The 27,603-nt window shown below is 29.9% G+C and overlaps 1 protein-coding gene across 3 annotated transcripts; it reads left to right on the top strand.

The window, feature by feature from the left end:
• The first annotated feature begins 3,645 nt into the window (after positions 1–3,645).
• On the top strand, positions 3,646–27,603 carry LOC121132574 (ribose-phosphate pyrophosphokinase 2). Of its 3 annotated transcripts, none has more exons than XM_040728007.2 (7): positions 3,646–3,799; positions 5,454–5,787; positions 16,310–16,463; positions 21,063–21,297; positions 21,372–21,549; positions 26,328–26,572; positions 27,281–27,603. In XM_040728007.2, the coding sequence occupies exons 2-7, from the start codon at positions 5,474–5,476 to the stop codon at positions 27,520–27,522; spliced, it is 1,368 nt and encodes a 455-aa protein (XP_040583941.1). In that variant the 5' UTR covers positions 3,646–3,799; positions 5,454–5,473; the 3' UTR covers positions 27,523–27,603. The 3 variants fall into 3 exon arrangements, with proteins under 3 accessions (XP_040583941.1, XP_071750266.1, XP_071750267.1); XM_071894165.1 differs by lacking the exon at positions 3,646–3,799 and adding an exon at positions 3,840–3,989; XM_071894166.1 differs by lacking the exon at positions 3,646–3,799 and adding an exon at positions 3,985–4,087.

Here is a 27,603-nt window from a genome sequence, read left to right as displayed (position 1 = left end):
TGGCATTTGCTTAGATAAGCTACAATCAGCTGTGACAAGAGAGGAAGGAAAAACGGATATCTAGGACATTGCCTAGAATTACTTCGATATCGATCCCCAATTCTACTTTAAGTCCAAAAATGACTTACAATTATAACTTCGCAACGAATCCTCAGGGCTACGCTCCGTTTTTTATGAGCAAACACGAATACACAATCAGGTTTTGAATATGACTGAATCTATTTAAGAAAGGATATTCATTAATCAGGAATTAAATATTAATGACAACTTGTAAGGAAGAGAAAATTTCCTCTTCAGATTACCAATTCCAAAAAAATAGGCCAGTTAAAAAATTCACAGGATGCTATTACAAAATATTATATTATGACAGATATGAAAAACTTTTTAAATCTTAAATTTTACAAACTCAAAAATGATTATATTCACAAAAATTGAAATATTTCAGTAGAACCCCACACTCATATACAAAAAATTAAAAATCCAAAGCAGTTCACAAAAATTTATTTATTTTGTTTTTTGGAAAACATGTAATGAATAGATTTCTGTTTATTTTTCCTAAAAAAATATTTTTTTTCAGAATGGCTGTGGATTTTTGTAATTTTTTGTGAACATTTGGTGATTTTGAAATTTTTTCCAAAAATCCAGAGCTATTGAAAAAAAATTCAAAAATTCACATCTGTTCACAAAAAAATATTTATAATCCATCGGACTAAACCATATTTTTTTTCCTTATTTTCTCCTGTTTTCTAAAAACTTTAATCGATAATACCAATAGTATACATATATCGCATGTTCTGTGACATGACATGGCAGAGTGCCACAACAAATATTAAAGGAATCCGACCGAGAGAGAGATAGGCGTGGAGGAGACTTAGAATATGTAATATGTATTACAATTAATTGTAACTTGCCTGCCAGGTTATTTGTAGGTAACAAAATATTATTCACTGTATCTTTATTACAAAACACAAACGGCTTAATAATAAAATAGATTGAAAGGGTTATAAATGAATAAGTCTCAATCCACAACAATATGTAGGTATTTAGTATTAAAATTTGGCAAAACAAAAAGTGTTCCCGGACTCCCCCTATTAAATTAGTAGTTTTTAATAAAATGCATGAACTTTAGTGATAGCACGTCATTTGATAACAAACAAAACTTGATTCCCCCTCCCTCTCATATCTCTAATGAACAATTTATTATGGATATTCTTTATAAATGTACAATGTACATAAATATTTAGTTAGAACTAGTCTACACGGTCGATACATGTGTATCGACTTAAGATACGAAGAAATAAAAGTATTTCAGGCTCTGCAGAGCGTTTTTGAAAGTGGGGTCGACAACTGTAATTTTTCTAAAGATAATAGTTGTTTTTTTCTCTATATTTGACCAAAAAGTGGAGTTAATTTGTTAACATAAAAACACTCTTGAACAAAAATAATATAAAATTCCGTTTCCTTTTTTGTACTTTATAAATAGATAGAGTCCTTATTACATAGACAAAGGATTACTTAACATCTAGCAAACAATATCATTATTATAAATTTTAAAATAAATAACAAATCATTTTTCTAATAAATAACAACTGTAGAAGAGAAGAATTAATTATTTTTTAAAAGTGATGAATCATGAACGCCAAGATAGGGACTTATCTGATCGTTCATTGAAAACCCACATTTGGGACTTAGGTCATGGAATTCTGGATCCTTTGGTAAAAGATTTTATGGGAAATTTCCCTTTTATGGCGATGAAACTTGAAAGATTCCTCCAAAAGCAATGATATAGTATGATTTAATTATATTGAAGAAAGAGATATTTTCTTTAACAAGATTTCCTTTCAGATCTAAGTTTTAATTACAGTTTATCTTTATTAGTGAAAATTGAGAAAGGACCTCTTATTGAACCATATCGAAGATTATCGATATTATAAGATTGTCTGTTCCTTCGTAGTTCATCCTATTTCTCTTGTATTAGAGAAGAGCGTCTCATGATGAACTTGTTTTGATCTATAGATGACTTCACGTTAAGTAATTATTGTCTTACCTCTTGCGTTGGGATTTGATCTCCTTCTTCTAATTCATTCAAAGTGTAGAAAAATGTGTTTCTAGTTTGATTTCCTAGATGATTATATGCTTGTGGTTCATTTTTGTAGAGTTTATTATCAAGGATGTCTCATCCTCCCCTGTAAATATATACATCTAACCTAAAGAATTTTAAACTTATTTTACTTATTTTAATGCAACAAATCGTTATTATCGCTTTACTCAAACTGATGCCACGATACTTAATGAAGTTGGGTTGATGTTTATTTCATTTCAAATTGATTCTGATAATTTATTATGACAGCAAGTTCAACTTTTAGTTCCGAATAGTTATGGACTACATTATATTTAGATAGGAATCTTTAATTGGAATAGCTCATGATTACATTTGATGTAGAGTAATTCACTTATAAACTTATTTCTTGTTCATTTCTATAAATAATATTTTTATTTGAAAATCCTGTCATGTATTGGTCGGAAAAAAATGATATTTTTTCATAGGAAATTAATGGAGATGGATCGGAAATGGTTTGATTGAAGCTTTTTATTCTAATAATTGCATCTTTACTGGGAACGTCATCATACTTAGTCTTGAAAAAAGTAAGTAAATTTAAAACTCTGCTACATGTATTTATTCGCTCTGCAACCACCAATGGCATATTACATTGTTTAAAATCTTATTTTCAGTATTCCACATTTGATATTTCAAGTCTCTCGTTTTTAGAGCTATCAACGGATTAACCATCTTTATAAACAATAATAATTGCATATTAACACTCATCAAATATCACTAAAATGGATATATATAATTTTTTTACCAGGTATCTAATTTATTATTATGGCTGATTTCCATTTATAAGGAATTTCCAGATTTGATGTTGAAACTTTATGCAAAGAAGTTCTTATTTTATTATCATTGAACTTTCAATCTGTTATTTTACCAGTGTGGCAACAAGAAACCATACAATTTGAAGGTATAACTCATGTCAATTTCTATTTCTATGGAAGACAATATTTATTTATAACTAATTGACGATGAAAGAATATAATATTCATATAACTTATAGAATCATAACAGAATACTTCTAATATAGAGGTTGTGTGATTTTAAAAGAAAATAGTTTATCTAGATGTTAAGTAATAGACATATTATTTGAGTTAATCATAGGCATTGAATTCAAAATTGTGGTACAAGTTAAGATACCTAAGAATGTGAACCCCAATTTAGTATCTTTATTGTATTTAAAAAAACTTAAATTTTCCCCGAAATGGCCTTTTAAATGAAATCCTATGATTTCAAATTCTTGTATTGTGACCATCGGTTTTGGCTAGTATAAATGCAATTTGGGGCTCTTCCAAATGTGGGAATCCGAATCATTTGTTGATAGAATTTAAGGATAATTTCTCTGAAGATTACAAATCTAATCTATGTTCAATTTTGAGAAAAATTATTCTAGCTTGATTTTGTGCTGAGAGCTCACATATATTATATGTATAGTATATTAGTTGTTTTTTCCTACATAAGAAGACACAATATAACGTTTCAAATTCAAAAAACCAGTTTTCATTTGAAAATGCGTAAAACTTACGTGTGCGCGTAATTTACGTTTACAAAGCATTCGAACAACATGCAGAAGATCCACTATATCAGCACTAAGAAGACTTCCACAAATACGACATAAGTTGTTTATTAAGTTGAGATTTTTTGTCAATATTTATCAAAAGAAATATAAGGCCTTAGTCGTCGTTAAGGGTAAGATGTCATTTTTAATTTTCATGAGCTATTTTAATTAGTAATTCATATTTACAACTCTAATAACTAATTGATATTACGTAATTCATACTTTAAAAAAAAGGGTTCTAAATAAGTTTACAAACAAGGTATGATTTATTAATGTTATGTAAGAGTTCTGAATTGCCTTTTTGTAATATTCCTTTAGTTGGTAAGTTGGACCTGTACCAATTAATTATAGTTAAATAATATAGTATAACAAGTACGCCTTCGGATTTAAGAGTCGTCTTTGAAGGGTGTCTACATAAGGTAAGTATATATACCCTTCTCTAGAAGAGACCGTGAATCGAACTTACGCACATTGAGCTCAACCCTCAAGCCGAGCACGAATGGCTTTATTGGAATTTTAAGATCTATTTTAAAAATTTATGCATGTCGATGTACATTGTACATCCGGAGGAGAGTGAGGCCAGATGAAATTAGGGGCCATGCCCAAGACGAGGGGAAATAAACATGATCTATCTTGATAAAAATTGTGTTAAAAAATTTGTAATAATTTATGTAGTGGTTGTCAATCTTTGAAATTATTCTGTCAAAAAACGTTTAACTTTTAACAACAGATACCTTCTTTGATTTTACTTTTCCAAAATTCGTTTTACATTTGCATAATTAATATCATTTTTGTTTTTGATATGATACAAAATGCAACATCCCAAAGTCTTGGGAAAACATTAGATCAAAAATGTCCAATTTAGTCTTTAAAGAAAAGTTTATTCAAAATTTCCTATGCAACAAATGAATTAAAAATGTTACCTCTATAAACTTTATAAATTGAACTAATCAACCCCTTCCTTCAAGAAAAATCATAGATAAGGTCCTAGATTAAACGACATACCTAAAGTGATATACCCTACCTTAGAACATTAATTGGAGGGATTGTATTTAGAATCATCTAACAGGCTTCATAGATAATTAGAGATCAACAAAATGGGAAAAAAATAGGTTTTTATTTTATTAAATGTTATTAATATTTCATGAAAGTGTGTAGATATGTTTTTTTTTAATGTCAGTTTTTGAATTTTTGATTTCTGCGCTCAAATCATATATAAGACTTGAGGAAATTTGGAATTAGAAGTTTGAGATTCCAATACATTTTAAAAGCATAGAAAAACTTCATTTATAGTGTTTAATAAATAATTATCCCTTCTCTCCCAGGGTCTGACAAACCTAACTACGTCAAGGTCATTTGAAATCCCCACAAAAAGGAGATTGGTCACTCCCCAAGAGAAAATATATTTATATAAAAGCTTAACATCCTCAAATAATTTTTTATATTTTTGACTCAAAAGTGATAATATTATACCTAAGCGTTTTATTGTTAAAATCACTATTAAAAAGTGATTGCATTATCCTTCAGTGAATACTTTGATAAGTGTTAATTTCATGAGTCCAGAGAAGTGAAAATGGGGCATTTTTATTATGAGCATTTTTATAGAGAGACAAATCGAGATTTCATTTATAAATTGATTGTTTGTTTATGTAGAGATGTAGAATTTTTTTTTTCGAGTATGTACATAGATATTTTTATGTGTATGTCATGCTTATAATGGATGTTCATTATAAGTCCAAAGTATGATTAAAGACCTTTAATATCCTTCTCTTCCTCTCTTTTCAGACATAGATAATTAAGGCATAATGAACAATAACAATGTCAGAAATCGATCCACACTGCGAATTTTTAGTGGCTCAGCTCACCCGAAATTAGCAAAGGACATTGCAAAAAAAGTCGGAGTGCGTGTGACAGCCATGGAGTCTAAAAAGTTTTCTAATAAAGAATTGAGAGTGGAATTGAACGAAAATATCAGATCTCATAATATATATATAATTCAAACTGCTGGAAGAGGACGTAATCCAAATGATGATTTCATGGAATTAATGCTTTTTATTAATGCTTGTCGACTTGCCTCAGCCTCAAAAATAACACTCATTCTCCCCATGTTTCCTTATAGGTAGGTAATGCATCTTTCAAAGTTTTTATTTATTCAGTCCTTTGACGTCTATCTCGGACATTAGTACATGATTTATTTACAAATGTCAGTATATGGAATAGAAACGGATTTTTTTGAAATTTTTTGACAAGAGATGTAGACTTCTGAATTTTTTTTCCTAGTTGTTTAATTTTTTGTGAAGAGCTAAAGATTTTTGAAATTTTTTTTAGATAAATTATTTTTTTTGTGAATGCCAATGGATTTTTGATTTTCTTTGAAAAAAATGTAATGTTTTGAAATCATTTTCGAAAAAAATGTAATATTTTGAAATTTTTTTCGAAAAATTTTCTTTTTTGGATTTCTTTTAAAAAAACTACAAAAAACCCAGTTCCCCTCCAAAATATAATCCCGAGGACGCCCCTGTCGTTGAACCTCAACATTTTTTGTTCTGGTTAGAGGGTAATTGTGTTAAATAATATTTTATTAGTGGTACATCGCTAAAAAAAGGTTGAGAATCCCTGCAATATAAACTATTTATATATATGTATATATTATAATTAACGTACAAATTAGGGTTAGTTGAGGGACTCGAATGCTTTCAATCAAATATTTATTCGACTTTAGAGAATATAATATGATTTCATTCATAAAATAAATTGTAAATAATAAGAAGCTATTGATATGAATCATGTTTTGAGTTAGATTTTGAACGTTGCATGGATGAACTCTAATATTGTCTTCTTAAGGGGTGAACAATTCCCTCGTATTATTAAATATTAGCCCAACTATGATTTTCGGTCTTGTCATTTTTCTTTTTCTTACAGAAGTTGAGAGAAATGATAAGGTAACATCGTGCGGAATCGTTTTTATTTAAAGCAATCTAATTTGAAATGAATATATGGTATATAAGTGTGGGTTTTAATTAGTCTTGGATCAGTCCTTTATCAGTCACCACCTCCCTTTCAATCTTTCTTTTTATTTTTCAGTCCGATATTTTTTTACTCTTCAACGATTCTAAGGATTCTTGAATCAGTTCTGGCTATCTTTTTTATTTTCTTCCCTCCTCTCGGCAAATACAAAATTACACTATGCATTTTCTTATGTCAGCTAGTAGCCAGTTCCCTCGTCTCACTTAATAAGTTATGGCAATTTATTCTTAGTGATAAATAACCAAAGTTATAACTTATAATATAGGGATAAAATTTCTTGTTGATCCCTCGTCATCAAGAACATATATATCAATAGGTAATTTTATTATTTATATGACGAAATTTTGGCCATCATATAGACTTATAACTACGCTTTTGATAAAATATTACTAAATAATATGTTATCGAATAAAATACTTATATTATAAAATATACACATATATGTAAATACTTTTACAAAAATTTTGGGGTAGTAAAATGATTATGTCAGTCGTGAAGTATTTATAAGATGTATATCAGTTGGTGGATTGACTTATTTGGCTAACCACCAAATAATTTTGGGATTTTTGTTTTTTGTTTCTTTTTAGAGGAAAGGTTGTGTGATACTATAGAGATAACGATGTGTCCTATTCACCGACCTATATAATAACTGGATGTACAGCCTATTCAATAAAAAGGATAAAAAGAGCGACTCGTCATTCAGCTGTTTACTACTACAACTTGGTTTTTTTATTACATAGATTTAAGATAAAATATCAGCTGACGGTTGACTCTACTTTTCTTTGCCTATTGAGTATCCAGTTATTATTTAGGTTGGTGGACCTAGTTAGGAATGAATAATATAACTGTTAGCTATATTATAGCTATAATGTATAATACTCAGTCTTGTACCCGTTCATTCTTTTTCCGTTCAATCCTTCATTTTGTGAAAACTTTCCGTTCGACGTTCATTTTTTGATTTTTTTCCTGTTCAATCGTTAATTTTTGAATTTTTATTTATGCATTTAATATTTATCTAGTATAAAAAGTGCAAACCTTCAAAAATACTCAAGAATATTTAAACCTCTTTTTATTTAGTAATACATAACAATGAGCCTCAAGGGCGTAGCTTACTAAAAGCAAAACAAGTTATCCCTGGGGTCCTAAAATGATACTCTCAATTTTTATAAAATAGTGTCCAATTTCTTCAAATTGTTTTTCTTTTTTTAATATTTTCAAAATAGAGCCAGTACTTTTATTCAAGGCAACTTCCAATTAATTTTCAATAGCCTCCCTCCTTTACAAAATAGCTGAACCGACATAATTTTTCTGCGTTACCTTATTTAAGGGAAATGTTGACCTGTAGCATAGGTAATATAGGCAAATGCTAAGTGTGCCATTGATTCAGGGAAGCCCTAATGTTTGCGAAGAAAAAGAAATAGGTTACCCCGAACCTAACACGACTTTCGGGGCGAGAATTTTTTTCCAACATTATAGTTGGGCCAAGTTGCACACATAAAACTAGGGTCTGGTCGGTCTTTAATTGTCAGCCCCAATCGGGTTTCATTTTTTTATTTTCTGGCAGAATTTTTTTGGAGAGGCCTCAAATTGGTTTTTTAATTGCTACTTGTCTATGTTTTCGGTTTAAACCCGACATGTCGAATGTATGTCCGACCTGAATGCACTGGTTGGACCAGTTAGTAGCTGCATTTCTTACTATGAAAATAATAAGTGCATATCACCATACATATATTCGTCCAGTTGCAATATTTTTATTCTGTAATACTTCTCTACAGATTTCTTTTTGCATATAGTTCGATTTTATATTTTGCACTGGCTATGGATGTTATACTTTTTAATTATTTAATATATTATTAGAGGTATTTATACTTTCTCAGAATATAATAAAAGTCTAAGGCAATTAGTATATTCAGCTTTGTGTAACAGTATAATATTGAATATAATATACATTTTATTGGCTAATATTTTGCATAGGGCGCCAAATTGATTCGGATTAGCCCTATTCGATTGCATGGTTGATCACAATATCATATATATAAAATTTAAATAGAAGAAGCGTCAAACGTCATCCATTCTCTTTTTTTTAAAACTGTCTTTGCCTTAGGCTCACAAATGAGTAACTAAATCTAACTAACTCGAAGATGAACCTATAAAATCGACTAGAATTATGTAGGTACTTAAAGACTTGCAACTGCTAATTATAGTTTAACACAAATGATTTGAATTTAATATTGCAATAATAAATTCTACACGGCTTACTAGGATCATTCATCAAGCTATGTATACTACCGGGCCTTAAAAACATATTTCTCTCTAAGTTTATTAAATAACTATTGGTGGGCAACTTCCCAAATATATAACGGGTTGATTTCAAAGTGTTTTGGAGCTTCAGTAAATTAATAACCTGGATTGAAGTTCACGATGAAAATCTAAATGTAAGTGTCAATTATATATAATATCTTCCCCAAAAAATAGAGTAAATATTGCAGGATGTGTGCACGGAAGTATAGAAGTGTTTTGAAGATTCCCATTCATTACTCAAATGGGAGAAATCAAATTCCTATCATTTATAAATAATGTGAATTTGATTTGATTTAATGTAGATAAATTCTTAATATTTTACCCAGTCTATTTTTTTTTTCTCAATCCATTGCTTCGTTTAATTGCACCATTTTCTGGAAAATAATCATCTCAAGATAGCCTTCAAAATTACAAATAAAGTGTAATGGATCAAATATAAGTTATAATGTATTTAAAAACATTTATTTATCTAGTATCTTCTAAAGTTTCCATTTAATCAGTTTCTGAGACATACATCAATTTCAAACCGACATTAGCACCTTTCATCTTTATCACTGCACAATATGAAAGTATTTTCTCTTAATTTTTGATTTTTTTTTCAATAATTCTCATTTATTGTCTGGAGAGCGCGGGAATATATTTGTATACTCAAATTTCCTACATCAAAATCCGTGACCTAATAAAATATGATATTTCAATCAAATAAAACAACTTTCTTAAATATCAACAGAATTGAATTAAATTTTCGGGAATTACAGAATACAGTATTGTGTAAAAGTTGATATTTTTAAGTACCTGTAATTGAATTATATAATATGAAATTTGAGTATATGAATATCTTCCCAGGCTCTCCAGACAATTAATTATAGATATTGGGGGGGAAAAAAAGAGGATAAAAGTTTATGACTAAGTACTTTTATATTGCGCAGTAATAAAGATTGAAGGTGCTAATGTCGGATTAAAATTTATATATTTCGGATGGACAAATTGGATAAAAACTTTTCAAGATACTAGATAAATAAATTCATTAACGTCCAGTTTACCTTTTATTTGATACATTACACCTTATTTGTGATTTTAAAGGCTATCTTGAGATGACTTATTTTCCAGTGAATGGTGCAATTAAACTAAGCAACAGATTGAAAAAAGAAAAAGAAATAGACTAAAAGTAAATTAACTATATTTTAGCCACCATCAAAGATAATAATTATAATGAACACCATACAATGATACATACATTTAAATCCGGTGTGTTTTTTAGCTGTCCTATTTTTTGAGTTGGTAGTATAAAGAAGGAATTTTCTGTTCCTTAGTAGTTGTCATTACTATTTAATTCCTGAGTAGTGAACATCCTTTTTTAAATATATTCAATTATATTCAAAACCTTATTGAAGGCTTGTGTGTGCTCATAAAAGACGGAGTGTACCCCTGAGGATTTGTTGCAGAGTTATAATTGTAAGTCCTTGTTGGACTCAGAGTAGAATGGGGGATCGATATCGGAGTAATACCAGAAAATGTCATTGCTTATATCCTTTTTTTCTTCCTCTCTTGTGACAGTAGATTGTAGCTGATCTAAAAAACGTCATGATTCTTTCACTCCTCCAAACCATTCTTAAAATTGTTAGGTTTACCATTTTGATTTTCGGTTTCTTTTTCTTCAACATGCCCATTCCACACTGGATTTTTACCGTCGTGTATGTATCAGTATATATAAGAACTAGAAGGGTAACGTGTCTGCTGAATGAAAGGAGAGAGCCACAGAAAATAATTGTATTATTATTTTGATACATCAAACAGCTTATAATTAGCTCGTATGGCACAAATTTAGTAATTTATTTTTTTTGCAAAGATCGTAGATCTTAGAGAGAATAATATTCTTATATGTTTACAAGCAATTTTGCTGCTTTGAAGAAGATTTCTGAGTCAATAATTTTGGAAATTGCAACGACATTCAGATATTACGATAGAAATCTATTAAGGTTAAGAAGTCACTTATATTTTTTAAAGCACATAGTCACTTAACAGTTACCAATAACTATTTATATGTAATACCATAATAGAATGATGCATTGTAGACCAAAATATGGAGAAAAAAGGAGCATATTATGAAAGTTTAAAATAATTTTCTACTTGTTTTCCAATGGAAAAATAGTCTTACGAGTACTAAGTAAATTGGCAGTGAGGCTTGAAGTGTTCAAGATATATCATATTCCATATTTGCAGTACAGTACAGTACAACACGAATTCAAACTTATGAATGTAATTGATATTTTTGATAGAGACTATTTAGTAGTGAAACCTACGTTTTAGGCATTAAGGACACTAAAGGACTCTTATCAAGGTATTAAAGTAGGAGTTGACTACAGGAGGATTGAACACAAGAGTTTCAATGAAGAATTTTTGGGCGGAGAGTGAGGAATTTCTTTGTTCCTCACTGTATTTTCGATGATATTTTTCTTTGTGTAACTCTTAAGTTGAATCAAGTTTAATATAAATCAAAGTTAAACCATCATGTAATCGGCTTGCTAGAATTTTCAGTTTGATGTATCCTAACCACTGCTAGGTAAGACAAATTGATTTTGACAAAACACGCACCCAATCATATTTTATAACATCACTATTAAAAAGTGTGATGGAAGTCAAACATCTATTAACCTTGAGTTCAATAATATAAGTATATGATGATTGGATACAAGATACAATAACTGTTTATATTCAATTACAGAATAGAATATGCTTTTCTGACAAAATTATCGAGAAAAGAGAGGCACATTATCTTTAAGAGTCTAGAATCATCTTCCACTTGTTTTACAATCACAAAAGAGACTCACAAGTATTGAAGAAATCACTAATCAGGGATGAGGCTTAAAGTGTCCAGGTTATATAATTATCCATATAAAACATGCATCTCAAACTCCACCGTATAAATTGATTTGACATCAATGTGATTAAGATTAGTTATTTCTGCATTATATACATCAAGAAAACTTATCATTGAAATAGTTTTCTTAGAGTAGGAGATGAAGAAGAGTTGACTTATGGAGAGAAAGACTCAAGAATTTCAATGAAGTAGCAGTGGATGGTGGATGAGAACTCTCTCTGTTCCTCACTGGATCTTCAGTCAATTATTCGGTGGTTTTATAAAATTCGATAGTTCATATATTTAGAAGTTTACGGTGATTCCGTAGAAGATCTGGAAGAGTTTGTGCATTATTGGGAATAGAAATAATGATTAATGAGTTCAACAACAATGCATTTAAATCTTTTAGATGAAGATATATTCATGGAAGAATATTATATTGCCTAACTAATAATTAATAACTCTGATACACGAGACTGAGGTAGATATTTTTAATACATATAATCAGTTGTTGACGCTTTTTAACGCACTAAAAACAAGGCTGCCAATTCATCAGAACTACCCGTATTGTTATTTTAGTTCTTTGTACATATTTGTTGAACATTACACGGTCCAGTGCCTTAGAAAATCCTTTTCTAAGGTACCGGCACATTCTAGCCATACACCTACTGTGAAGTAGTTAATAAACTTCGTCTTTTGAACCTTGTTGTTACCATAAAAGACCGATAAGGATCAGCCCTGGGGACTGAAATTTTTGATCTACACCGGAGTGGTAGGACTGAATTCTTTTTATTTTTAAGACCGATTCAACACTACTCTTAATAAAATATTTTATCTACAAATTCAAATTTCATTGCGGGAAATCCGATATTTTACTTTATAATGAACCATTGTTTGAGCAGATATGTCGTAAAGAGTGAGACAAGATTTGCGTGTAACATTTTCAATATCATTTAGTTATAGTATCGTTTTAAATACATCACTACTCTGATACTATTAATAAAAGACTATCATTTAAATGAATGATTTTTATTTTAAACAATAATTCTCTACAATTATGGCTATCAAGATTATTAACTTCTATATCAGATAGTATGATTGAGATTGCAAATTATGGGAATTTGATGTTATTTTGGTACTTGTAAAAACATATAAAATACTTCTTGCTACTAACTATATACATAAATATTGAAAATATTTGCTAAAACTGGAGACTCCACCACTACAGAGATTGTCTTTTTAGATAAATTCATAATAATACTTCATAAACACTAGTACAAACACCCTCTCTTAAAGATAACCAATGAAAAATAGCTTATTTATGATAAATTTTTAAATTAAAACGATTTACAATAAACTATAATTATAATATAGGTAAATTTCTATTGTAAAACCTCCTTTTATACAACATTTTTTGTTGCTTCTGTCCATTTTATGTAAATATAATCAAACCTGCACCCCCTTTTGACAATCTTGAAAATGAAACATATAATTGACCATTTGAAAATAATTATTTTGTTAAATATAAAGCAATTTTTCAAATGTTTGACCCTGTGATTTATTTATTGTCATTCCTAACTTGCCATGTTCCTTCTTCTACCATAAATATAATGAAGATTGAGGATACAGACTAATATTAACTCGCTCATCCTCTTCCTAATTCTGACTTCTTAGGCCAATGTTATACTTGCTGTCATGCCATGGGATTTCTTTTTAATCCAAGGACAGGGTCATCCACAGGATTATATTTTTAGATTAGGGCGTGTGCTTTGTTTCCTATTAACAAAAATAATTTCAAAAATACATAGCTTTTCACACAAAAAAAAAAAAAAAAAAAAAAAAAATTGGGGAAAAAATTAAAAAATCCTCATCTGTTCAATATAAAATAATTTTTAGAAATTAAATTTCAAATACTAAATTTTTTGGAAAAAAATTTCAAATATTTAATTTATTGATAATATTTTTCAAAAATCTATAGCTATTCACAGAAAATTAATTTTTTGAGAAACAAAATTTCATGTATTAAATTTTTTATGGAAAAAAATTTCAAAAATCTAGTTATTCACAAAAATTATATTTCAATATTAAATTTTTTTTTAATTTCAAAAATCCATAGCTACTAACAAAAAATTAAAAAAAAAAGTTTATATTTTTTGTTCTTCTGTATAATTTGCACCAATGACTTGAAAAAATTTCAACATTTTTTTTTACCCCCTATTTTCAGTTAATTTTTTTTTTGATCCAGACCAAAAAAAATTCTAATAAAAAACTAAACCAAAAGTCCTTAATTGGGGGCGGGGAGAACTACAGCCACCCCCTGAAGGAAGTAGCACGGACTCCAAATCACTCAAATAACTTACTCTTAGTCCCATCTCAAAAATGTGTGGCGACTTGATATTTTCATAGTGATCTTTGAAAATGCTAGGGCCTTATGGGAATCCATTTACTCTCATGCAGATGAATTTTCGGCTCTTGGCCAAAAAACTCAGATTTTTACAGATTTTCGGATGTGTCACTAAGATCTAAGGATTGATCAAGTGCACTGTTTTGGAAAGTGGAAGGACCAATACTTGTAACTAAAAACAAGAAGATTTTTTTGCTGGTATAAGTAACTCATTTGACTCGAAATGTTCTCTTTTCATACACTGTTTAGAGTGTCCATTGGACATTTTATGAATCAATAAAATATTCGGTTTTCATGGATTATACTGAGTACATTGAAACAAAGAGGAAAATATGTCCCCTCTGTTCACATCAGAAAAAAGGACCATCGAAGGGACTTGTACACGCCAAGATTAATAGAAATACAAGGTCAGACCATCCTGCAATCGGACTTGCTAGAATTTAGAATTAAAATTTTCAATTTGATGTATCGTACCGACTACTGGGCAAGATAGGCAGATTTTGACAAAATAGACAACCACCCATAGTCTATGACGTCATTATTGTTAGAATTTTCAATTTAATGTATCGTACAGCCTGCTGGGCAAGAAAAAACAGTTTTTGAGAAAACATGCAACCACTCGTACAATATTAATTTATTATAAATTTAAAAAAAGGAAATGAGTAATAAACTTCAAAAACATAACTACATATATGGATAAATAAAAAAAAGTGAGAAGTCTATTTTTTATTTTTGTCGACAAGTTGCCCAATCGGAATTTGCGAAGAGAATTGCAAAAAGTTTTTTTGCAGTGAATTTGCGAAAAAGAGTTCAAAATAGCATTTATTTGCCTTGTAAACAGAAATAACAAAAAAGTTATAGAGAATAATGACGTTGAAAAAATAACCCTCGATTCAATAAATTGTTTCGGAAATTCAAAATACTATATTTTTATAGGTTTCAAAATTTTATTTCCAAAATGTATCGTTTTCTGGCATTTCTGTTTAAAAATTGAAAATTAAGGTTTGATAAAGGAAAGAGAGAAAAATTGAAAATATATTCAGAAATCCACAGATATGTCTGTTAAACATCAATTTTTATGTGTCTAATTTATATGCAAACAAATTTCCTAACAAATATTATTTTATATACGAATCAAATAAGCCATTGAAAATTTATTTTTTTGTACATGAAAAAAAAAAAAAACGAAACTTTCACCGATTTCTTTTTTTGCCCATAACTTTTTTGATTTTGAATAAATTTAGAAAACATCGTTATTCGTATAGTTGTTTTTTGAGACGCCAATCACTTTTTGATTTATAACTCAAACACCCTCCTTGATAATGTTTTGCGTATAGAATAAGCCCCCTAATCGACAACCTTGTGTTTGCCTGATAAGGTTCAAAAGTGGCACCCATGTAAACAAATTAATAAAATTTAAAAAATACATACAAACGAGTCTCAAAATTTGTCTATAAATCCCCTGGATATTCTTCTAATATATTTTGTAACATAAAAAAAGTATAAAATTTCTCATTATAAATAATATATTTCTTTAATATTTTATTTCATTTATATTTTGTGTATTAATATTATTAATTAAAATTTTTTATTGATTAGAAGATAATGCAAGAAACCAAATTCTATTATTTTACTTATTATCTGAGCTTTTTGAATATTTATTACGAGAATATCTTTGATAAATAATTTGGAGGTACAAATATACGTGGTACGGAACCATAATCCGAAAAATGGTACGGATGTACGCATACATTGTTAAAATATACTTTCTAATATACAAACTTATTGAGAAACTTTTCCTTATTAATATACCTATATATTACATATGTCACGTTTTTTTATCCTACTAAGGAGTTTACATGAAAATAAGCGTTTGATTACGTAGTTTTAATAGTATAATGAACTCTTTTGATACTTTAATTGTATAGTAATATCAATGATCTATTTTGTATGTAAATATATGTATATAATTAAATTAGACTAATAAATCATAATACGATTTCATACATACATAACAAAAAATTAAAACATCCTGATTTTCTATTTCAGCCAAGGTAACAAAAAGAATGGAATCCGTGTTCCAATTACATGTCGACTCATGGCTGATCTATTACAAAAGGCAGGAGCATCTCATATCATGATTTTGGATCCTCGAACACCTCAACTGGAGGGATTTTTTGGACTCACTGTGGACTCTTTGAAGGTTAATACTTTTAATACATTTTTGCATAGGTACAAATACGCATAGAATAATACGTATTGCTTAAATGTGGTGTCATATTCATGTGAAAGGCTATATAAATCTCTGCCCGTTTATTACGATTAAAATTCATTGTTGAAAATTATCTAATATATGTTGTACATCAACATAATAACAATCTGGAACAAAATAAATAAAAATTATATACTCGAGTGTGGTCTGAAAAGGTTACGACATCAACGGAACTAGGGGATCAATTGTTTTAAAGAAAGCTAGTCAAATCTATCTGGCATCTGTTGAAAGTTACTCAATAAAGTTTCAACCATTTTGAACCCGCAGTTGATATGTCAGTATGGTTTGAGTAAGTTGTTGTGAAAACAGGCTAAATCGAGTATCGCTCGGTTGGCGCAGTATAGGCGCTGATTAATTACTGTAGATGAAATTGCAAAGAATTTTGTCAAATGAGAAGGAAATCAACTCTTCGTGAACAATTATTTTCCAGAGAATTTGAAAGGGTTACAGAGATGGGAACCTCGCTGGGAGAAGTGTATAGAGTTATATTCAGAAAAAATGTCTGGTATCTTTATTAGGTCCGAAACTTTTCAGACCACCCTCGTACATACCGGCTATTATTTCATTATTATTGCTGCTTGAAGTGTAATTTGAGATACACCCAACGAGTAAATAAGAATAATTTGTGGATACAAATCGACAATAATAAATTTTCTTATATATTTTATAAATACAAAATATATATAAGAACATTTAAAAATTTACATGTTAACACAAAACTTATTCTCGACTGGGTGTTAGAAAATTTACACAGATTTTATAAATGGAAATTTATATATTTACTCTAGTGACGCACCTGTACCCACCAAATAACCAACATAGTGTTACATCCTTGTATAATAAAAGGTTAACTGGCATCCTATTTGTAATATATTTAGGATAACCAGGGCTAGGCTTAACTATTGCAGGGTCCTTAAAGAAACGGAATGCGCAGAAACCTATATCTAATCTGAAAATTTGATATAAAAAAAATAATTACTTTTTTATAAAATAACATGCAATTCTCTAAATGATCTTTTTTACAGCTCCTTTTTTAATAAACATTTTTATAATATTGGTCGAATGTTTTTTTTCTTTTTCGAATGCCCCTTTCTAAGCTACATAAATTATGCCTAATTACATTCACGTGTCTTGCAACATGCTCGAAAAACATCCCTTAATTGGAAAAAAAAATTTCTCTTACAAATATAGTATTTATTACTTTTATCAGCATTTTTTTTCTAATTAGAAAGCCTTGAAATAAATGAAATTATTGTATATAGTGTACAAACTTAAGGATTTCGTACAATTTGTAAATTTTATCAGCAAACTGTACAAGTTGCAACTCAAAAAAGATATAAATTCTACAAATAATGAATTCAAAGGATTGTTCATAATTTGAATATTCCATGGATGGTAGATATACTGAGAGAGTTCAAATGAATCAATCACTTAATCACTTAATTAATGACTTGAAGAATCTAAAGATTTTTTTGGTTGATCTAATTATTTTACGCCATCTCATATAGTAAGTCCTGTAAAATTAACTTGATATAATATAATTATATTTAAGGTTGTGAGATATTATTTTTAAACTGTATTCGGGTCTAAACTAGATCAAAACAAACAGTTTTTAATAAAATAACAGTTTTGTTAACCACAATGGAACCCAAAAGAGAGGCTATAATCAAAGAGTACCTGTAGATAAATCTAAACCAGCATTTTGAAAAGCCTGGAGGTCAACCCCATGCTCATCAAGAGAACCAGTGATAGGTACGAGGACACTCAATCTATTAAGGACAGGCCAATATCAGGTAGACCAATGTCAAAAACGACGTCCGGAGTCGTCAAGGCAGTCAATATAAGGATTGCGAGAAATCCCCAGAGGAACCTCACCAAGATGTCCAAGGATTTCAACATGGGTACACTAACAATGAGAGACCTTATCTAAGATGACCGTGGGATGTATCCCTACAAATTGAAGAGGCAACATCACCTGTCAAGCAAGGTCATCGCTAAAAGACTTGAAAGAAGCAATTCCATTCTTTAGAAGCTGAGAACTGGCAGTGCTCCCAATATTCTTCTCAGTGATGAGAAGATTTTCACTGTGGAACAGGCTTTTAACCTCCAAAATGATCGTATTCTCACCAAAAAAGCTGTTTTGGGTTACCATTGTGTCAACAGAGTGATGAAGCCACAGTCTATGATGGTTTAAGTGGTCAAGACAAAGACAGAAAAGTCTCCCTTGGTGTGTGTGTCGGCCGGGGTGAAGATCAACTCCAAGGAGTACATCAACACCATCCCGGTGTAAGATCTTGTTCCCTGGACTCAATGGTACTTCCAGAATGAGCCATAGACCTTTCAAAAGGATTGTTCACCCTCCCACACATCTAGAGAGACGCAACGGTGTCGTGAGGGCAATTTGAGTGGCCTAAACGTCATGGATTGTTCCATGTGATCAATTCTTGAGACCATAGCCTGTGTTACCACCAGAAAGAATTTGGACGACCTGAAGGCCAAATCGGTGGCTGTCTGAGACTCAATTCCCGTGGACGTTGTGTGTGCAGCGTGCAAGTCTCTTCCATAGAGGCTTCTGGCTGTGGTCAAGGCTAATGGTAGCCATTTCGAATTAAAGTTATGTCATATGTTTATGAAACTTTTTTCAATCTATGTCTATAATAATACGCAAATTATGTAATTAGTTACATCATTAGTACTTTAATAAAAATTTAGCAGAACTTTTCCCCCAACCTGCATATTTATAAAGCAAAATTTGTCTGTATGTTTAAATGAAAATATAACATATCCATATTTTTGATATAAAAATAACAATGTAGTCATATTAATGCAATTTTACAGGCGTTTTACATGTAGCATTGAGCCTATATACAGGTGGCAATGTATAAAGTGTACCCTTATGTGTATCATATACATATTTTTGATCTAAGAAATAATAATGACGTCATATTAACGCAGTCATGAATTACTGAGTAGCGCTCTAGAGACTGAAGTTCTCCCTGGCTTACTATTCATATTCTTTTTCTGAAGCTATTATTATTATTATTCCATTTTTGAGAATAAAACATCTATTATCTATTTATAGAGTAACTAAAGCTATAGCTCATATTAAAAAACTAATAGAATTACATGATTTAAAGTATAAAGTAGACTTTAAATGAGGCGTGAACAGTGGGTAATTTATTTAAGCAAGCCTATATTTAAGGTTTATGTGTCTTTTTATATAGTTTACTAGTAAATTTTTTCTAAAAGCCAGAAATAGCCCAAGAAATCCTTCAAATAAGTTTTGATAGTCAACTACCTACTTGAGAATGTCTTCAGAGTTCTAACTTAACTGTTTATACCTACAATAGAATGGGAATGACAAACTTTAACCATATTACAATCACTAAGCTGCTGGAGTTTATCTTCGATTCATGTGACTAACAAGGTCAAACCGTTGCTCGTGACCTTAGGGAGCAAATGAGGAAACAATCGCGTTTTTCTTTCGATCAGTAATAGGACTAACAAGCTTTTCTAGCTATTTCAAGATAGAGCTTGTGAGGAAAAGGCACTTCTACGATTTCTTTCAACAATATATTGTTACTCAACTGTTGGATGTGTCACCAATTGCATTTGAAGTAGGTCAAGTTGATTGTCACTATAAGAAAATAAGAAATCGACAGACTTTATTTGAAAGACCATATTTATATGAGTTATATTAGAGAGCACGATATAGGGTGCACCCTGTACACGCTTTCGATGCTATATTTCATTAATACGATTACATTGTTATTTGTTTGATAAAAATATGTTTATAATATACAACATGGTGCTCTATATAAAGTGAATCCGTAACTCGTTTTTATATGTCCATACATTCAGACAGACAAAAATACAAAGTTTGCTTGATTTAGATAGATAGAACATTAATTTATGATTACGTCAATGGTTGATAACACATGGGCTGAAAAGTCCCTTGCCTCAACAAAGAAAACAGCTTTTTTACCGTTAAAAATAGGATTTTTTTTGCTATTCTTTTTATTTAATGGAGAGGAGTCCCTGTAACACTTTTCCAGTCATTCTTTAGCTTAAACGGTATTTTTTTCAAACTCAAAAAGCAGTGTAAAATTAAAACACAAAATTGTTTTTTTATACATTGTTGCATAATTACCCAAAGGAGCGTCAATCTTAGCACAATAACTCACAAAGTAAGGAACATATTGTCATGAAATTTGAGCAGTTTCCTTTTGAAGGTTGTTACAAACTAAAAATGAGGTGAATTTAAAAAATAGCACCATTTATCTGTGAAACCTGGACTTTTTAACCCATTTGTTATACATGATGACGTTATTTTTAAATTATTTAGTACAGTATCCGATTCGGACCCGTTCTTAAAATTAAAAACAATACCAGACAGACGTCGAAATTTAGGGACCGATAGCTTATTTGTTACAAAAGATCTTAAATTTTATACGAAATTGAAAAGTAAAAAATAAATAGTAGTTGACAAATATTTCAAAGTACTAAATTAATTATTATATATATCCTTAGATGGAAGCTCTTATCTGCGATTGGATACGGAAAAATATTGTTCACTGGCAAAATTGCATTGTTGTGAGTCCAGATGAGGATAGCGTACATCAGGGTGTATCTCTTGCAAATACTCTGGGCGTCTCATATACATTTATTCACAATCGAAACAAGAAACCTAGAGAATACACAAATGAAAATGGAGAGGAAATCCCAAAAATACTCATCTCTGAAGTATTTCACGATAGTAGTAAAGGTATACTCTATCGTTATTTTTATGGAAATTTGGATTCTCATGATTGCTAAATGTTATTTTACATCGGTACATAGATTCAGAGGAAGAAGGCATTAAGAATTTAAAAATTAATTATAAGTACGACAATGAAAGTGAGGAGGACACCCAAAGTTCAGAAGAAGAAGAAGAGTTGAGCCAATCTGAGAAGGGAGGACACTCCTTCTATCAAAATGAGGATGAATGCTTTATATCACCCAAAGTAGCAAACAAAACGTAGGTTAATTTTGATTTTATTTACCATATTCTGCTATAATAGTTTTTTGTCGACTCAATAATTATTATGAACAGCGTTCCGCTCAACTTGAGTCAATCATTTTTATACTCGACTCAAATGCTGAGACGATTCATAGAATTCTAAATCTATGGAAGTAAAACGACATTTTTCCTTTTCCCATATGAGTCATATTTTTATGCGTATACTAATAAATAAGTGTAAAATAAGGACTAAATATATTTTGTTAAATACAATGTGTCAATATTAAAATTTAAGCTAAGATTGGTCATACTCACATTTTTTTTAATTACAAATTTTAATTTTAAACAAATATTCTGATCAAAATTTGAAATTTTTATAATTTCATGCAAAAAAAAAAACTGACGTAGTATCTCGGTTATCGTTGAATGTGTATATTTGCAAAGAATTTCCAACATCAAATATATCTAATTATATATTATGCACTAAGCACTGTAAGTATATGAAGTTTTTATAAAGTTTCCATCTGATTAATATTGATGGTTCAAGAAGATATGTTTCCTGAATAAAAAGTTAAAGAAGCAGCTCACTCTCAGGGGAGTATTCTGGATCTGCTGCTCTCCTCTAATGTAACCACTCAAGTGCTTAATGATTTAACATAATATATCTGAAATTATCTAATCTCGCTGCCACTAAACATATCGTTTATCGATAAAATAACCGCTCTTGAAGATATTTCCATTTTGACTTTCTATGAATGAGTCAAAAGCTTTGCACTGTTGACTTGGTCGCCACTTTGACTTCTTCAATGTTGAGACCGTCTAGACATTTATAAGATCTACGTGCACTGACTTTTGAATTAGCTGGATTCCGTAGCAAATACATCAAATGAAGCACGGTCAAAAGGATAAGGAATTTAAAGATGTGTCTTTTTAAAACAAAGCTCTAGGTATCATTACATACGGTTTTCATGTCGAGAAAATCTTCACAGCAACAAAAAATATCAAATTATTCGACAAAAGAAGATAAAAATGAGATTGAGCTTTTATCGATGCTTTCTTATTCTAATATGAAACTTCTGTACTCATATACCAGGAGGAAGAGAGTGGGTTCTGGTATTAAATGAGGATGGCATTGTAGCTTCCTACTTTAACATGTATTTTGCATCAGTATATAAAGTCAAATCCATTCTTGTGCATGTGAGTCCTCTTGACACGATTCCTGGTACTTTGTCTCTCTCTGTGTGTATTTTCTAATGGGGGGAGTTCGTTATATAATTATAAATCTTCGTTGCTCTTTCTCCTCTGGACCAGATGCAATTAGTACATTGTTCTTGAAGAATTTTAACCGTCTTTCCTTCCTTCTATCTATGCTTTTTAATCAATCATTTCGAAGTGGTTATGTGCCAAATGATTGGAAAATGATCAATTTTGTTACTATCTTTACTAAATGAAGATCCTTTTGATCCTACTAACTGCAGTGTTTCTTGAAAAATACTTATAAATGTTATTAAATGTAACCCTCTTTCTATCTCCAAGAAAGAGTTCATCCACCCAATCATAAGGTGGTATAGGATAACTTAGATTTAGGAATTTCCATCCCCTTTGATCTGGAATTTACACTATTTTATATGGAAGGCCAATCGAAACATGGAAATCGATCAAAGAGGTTTCAAAACACGAAACCTTTTGTTCGTGGTAAAACTTTATTTATCCGAATGTTATCTCACAATCTTAACTGAGATCTGTAATCCTTCTGGAAACTATTTGATTAAGTCCTTGGAAAAGGAACAAGTTTATGCTAATGTATCTTTCATTAGGAGATAACATACAAATCTATACGTGTCATTAGAGATATTATTACGTTCCATATAATTTTAAACAAAAATATGAGTAACCACTACCTCGGTTACTGATCGAAGGCCACTTTTTTAACAAAACCAGACTCATCACTTCACCATCAACCTTCCAAAATCCAATTAAGATTTTTCAATCATAGTTTTATTATAAATCGGCTATTTTCTGATTTTTTTTTACTAAATATGGCTTCAGGCCAGTCTAACTAATTGGTGTTAAATGTAATAAATTATATATATATATTAATATTAATGTAATTATTATTTTTAAAATCTTAGTATTCTGACCAAATAAGGACCAAAGTGGTCTGAAAAGTTCCCCACCTTGATTTGAAGATGGCACCACTCGTAAATAAAAGCATTCATCTAGCGTCTTTGGTCAGTTACTCAACAAAGTTTTACGCATTTTGTTATGTAACAGGAGATTGAGTGAGTTGATGGGATTGTTTTTCTGTATAGTTTTTTTTTTTTACAAAAACACTCGCATCAACTTACTCAAACGACTGTTACATAACACTTGCACCTCCAAAATGGCTGAAACTTTTATAAGTAACTAGCTACAAATCCTAGATAGATGTGATTAGCTTTTTATTTACGAGTGCTGCCATCTTCACGATGAGGTTGAAAACTTTTCAGACCGTCCTCGTATTACTTTTACTAACAATAATGTCTTCATATTTTACTTTTACTAACTACAAGTAGACGGTTAGTGGCTTTAACTATCGCAACTGGTGGAAAAAAAGGAACTTTGACTCAAGTAGGGAAAAAAACGAGGTGGGTTGACTTCCATGGATTTAGAATTCATCTATGTATTTATTTTGAATTTTCAAATTTGAAAAAACTCAAGTTAATTTCATATTTGTTTTATTTTTATCAGTAATCTCATCAAATGATGTTTAGTATCTCGTGGTGCTGCTGTGTCTAAGTAATTTTCTAATCAATTACAATAGAACCTATTTATAGGTTTGTAGCGTTATCGAGTAAGATTAATAAATGATATTTTGTCATGTAAACTAAAGAAAATAACTAATTATTTATTTATGAATTACCTTGTGATGGTAATATCAGGATTACTGAATTAGATACTAGAGAAAGATAAGAAATCCAAACAATAAAGTATAAACAAAGCCAAAAATAGATTTTATAGATCTTTCTTATATAGTTAGAAGATGTTTTGTAGAAATTTGAAGGATTCAAGTAGGGATGGATTTTTCAGGCCCTGGATTTATATTTGGACCGTTTCAGTTCTTTTTTAAAACATTTGGGTAATCCGGACATCTTACATATACCGCATTTAGCGCGTACCAATATGAAGGTTTCCTTTTTTCAATGTAATGAAAATTAAAAACTACACATTTGTCATACCTTTCAAAAAATTACAGTTCTAAATACTTTTTTTTTTAAACTTTGAGATGATTTAGTAATATTTCAGTACTATACTTTTAATATTAAACACATTTCTCAAACTTTGAGTTGTCATTGACTTATTTCAGGTCAAACTCTTTTTTTTTTTTTTTTTTGTATTGATAAAAAATTTGACATGAAATATCGATTTCTTGATAACTTCTTTTTAAACTATCAAAATCATAAGATGATGTAATCCCGAATTATCAAACAGCTTTCAAAAGTTTTGTAAAGGATTTCAACAATTAATTTCATTTCCTTACAATTGCGAGTAGGTTATATATTTCTGGATTTATCTAGATAATTAATTATATGAGAAGGTCAATAAATACTCAAGGGGTGTCCACGGGATTGTACTATTTGAAAGATTAAATTTCTAATAAAAATTGAAATATTAAATTTTTAGCAGACATTTCAAAATTCCATAGCTAGTAACAGATTATTATTTTGTTTGGAAACAAAAACAAAATTGAAATATTAAATTAAATTTTTTGAAAAAAAAAATCAAAATTTAGTTTTTCTAGTAACAAACAAAAATTCCTTAATTGGGGTGGGGCTACAGTGTCTCTAGCCCATCCCCTGCGGACGTCCCTGTATTGAATACGCACTTTAATGAATTAATGGACAATTGGGTACCATATGTTATTTTATTTAAAAAAAAAAAAGGTTATTAATAATTTGAATGCGTTTTGCAGATCTACTTAAAGTCTTAAATATGAAATAAGTGACAAGTACGTACTGTTATACTCAAGTTTCTAGCTATCATTTATTATTTTCTTAGTTTTTAAATTTTTCAATTCTAGCGATGAGTGAATAAAATAATAGAATAGCTAGGACTGAAAGACCTCCTAAAGACAGTTGAATTGTAAAACAGATCGTACTGATAAAAAAAAGAATGAAATGGGTGGGGGAAAAAAGAAGGATAAGGCGATCAGTCCAAGGACTGGTCCAACACTAGTTCGATCTTTTTTATCCTCAATTGGTTAGTCGGTCTTTTAGTCCTACGGTCCTAGATATCTTTATATTTTCTTCACTCTTGCCTAGGATTGAAGAATATTAAACTTAGAAAATAATAAATGATATCTGGAATGTATAATACTTGAGTATTTACGTCATTTCAGTTAAAATACTGATAAAGACGGTACTAGGACTAACACATTTTATTTAGTGTTTTTTAACCGATCCAACATTAGTTCCTCACAAATATAATATTTCCTTGTAGTTCCTTGTATAACGATGTAGTAACATATTTTTATACATATTAGTGTCTGATTAATAATCTAACTAGGATTTAGAGAGATATGCTTGGATCGACATTCAAGTTTAATTCCTTTTACTTTTTGACATTTAAATACAAAGCAAAAGTTTTCCTTAATAATAATGAAATGTGGGGCTTTATATTTTACTTATAAAACTTGGCTGTGTAGGCCCTCAAATTGGCCGACATAAACAATGCTGGTGTCACATGAAAACACTTTATAATATTTCAATTATGTTATAATTCTACAATATCATATTTTTATATATTATATTATTTAGGGTCATTCTTTTGGATGATATGATAGACTCTGGAACGGCAATGGTTTTTGCTCTTAATCAGCTTAAAAAAGCTGGAGCGGAAAAAATATATGTATTTGCCACTCATGCAATCTTCTCAGGCAATGCTATTGATAGGATATTTGCTTTTGAGGAAATACTTGAGGCTGTTGTTGTTTCAAACTCATTACCTCAAGAAGAAGAATATTATTCAAAATATCCAAAATTTCATTCCATTGATGTCTCAGGTAAGAATTTGGGATGAATTTCACTGATTGAAACTTTAATATAAAACATTTATCAGGGGAAGAACTGATATAAATGGAAAATGGTTTTTATAGTTTAAAAAATAGTGTGAAACTTCCGTTACTTTCCCGTCAAATCCAGATATTTTTATACACACCAACTCACAAAATCTTATTTTTCTGATTTTATTACTAAATAAATATGAACTTCATATTTCAAACGGCCTTGACTACATACATATACTAGTTGTATTTCGACTTGAATAGATAAAGACTCGACTCAAATGATGAATCAAATTTTTAAATTCGAAAAAAACAATTTCACATCATATTTTATTGAGTCGGCTTGATATTTATCAATAAACTCATCAAATGTTGAGGTCAAAATCACAATTTAAAATGACATTATTTCATAGATATAAATAACAAAGAGTGATGAAGCGAAGAAAACAGAACAGGGGCGTCCGCAAGGGAATGAAATTGCAATGAAAAAAATATATATTTTAATTTCTTTTTCAAAAAATTCCACAAACCAAATCAGTTTGCAAACCAATTTGGACCCAAGATTCGTGACAAAACTTATATCAATTATGTTTTTTCAATCTTAATGATTATACAATAAATATATTTGTTCTTTAATTACCTACTAATTATTTCTAATCCATATATATATATACTATAGATAATATTCTTTCTTACTATATTTTGTAGGACTAATAAGCGAATTCATTCGTCGACACCATTATTGCGAGTCTGTTAGCGTATTAAGTAACTTTTGTTCTATTCGAAATGATGATCAAATGAGACTACCACTGAGAGAAGAGGAATATATGATTCATCCAGAATACAACGGTGTAATCAAAGGAGATCCAAAACAAGGAAAGAAGATCTGTAAGGACCCCTTAACAAGTCTCCGAAAAGGTTTCAGACTTTCTTCTGTATGTTGGGACTAAAAACTTATAATTGATTTAAATAAGTACTAGTTTTTATCCATCTTAATGATTACCTATAAGCAAATACAAATGTAAAAAACA

Source organism: Lepeophtheirus salmonis, chromosome 2 (assembly GCF_016086655.4).
Source record: "Lepeophtheirus salmonis chromosome 2, UVic_Lsal_1.4, whole genome shotgun sequence".
Taxonomy (NCBI): Eukaryota; Metazoa; Arthropoda; class Copepoda; order Siphonostomatoida; family Caligidae; genus Lepeophtheirus; species Lepeophtheirus salmonis.
Note: the sequence above shows the minus strand (reverse complement) of the source record. Positions and strands in the feature narration are given on the sequence as shown.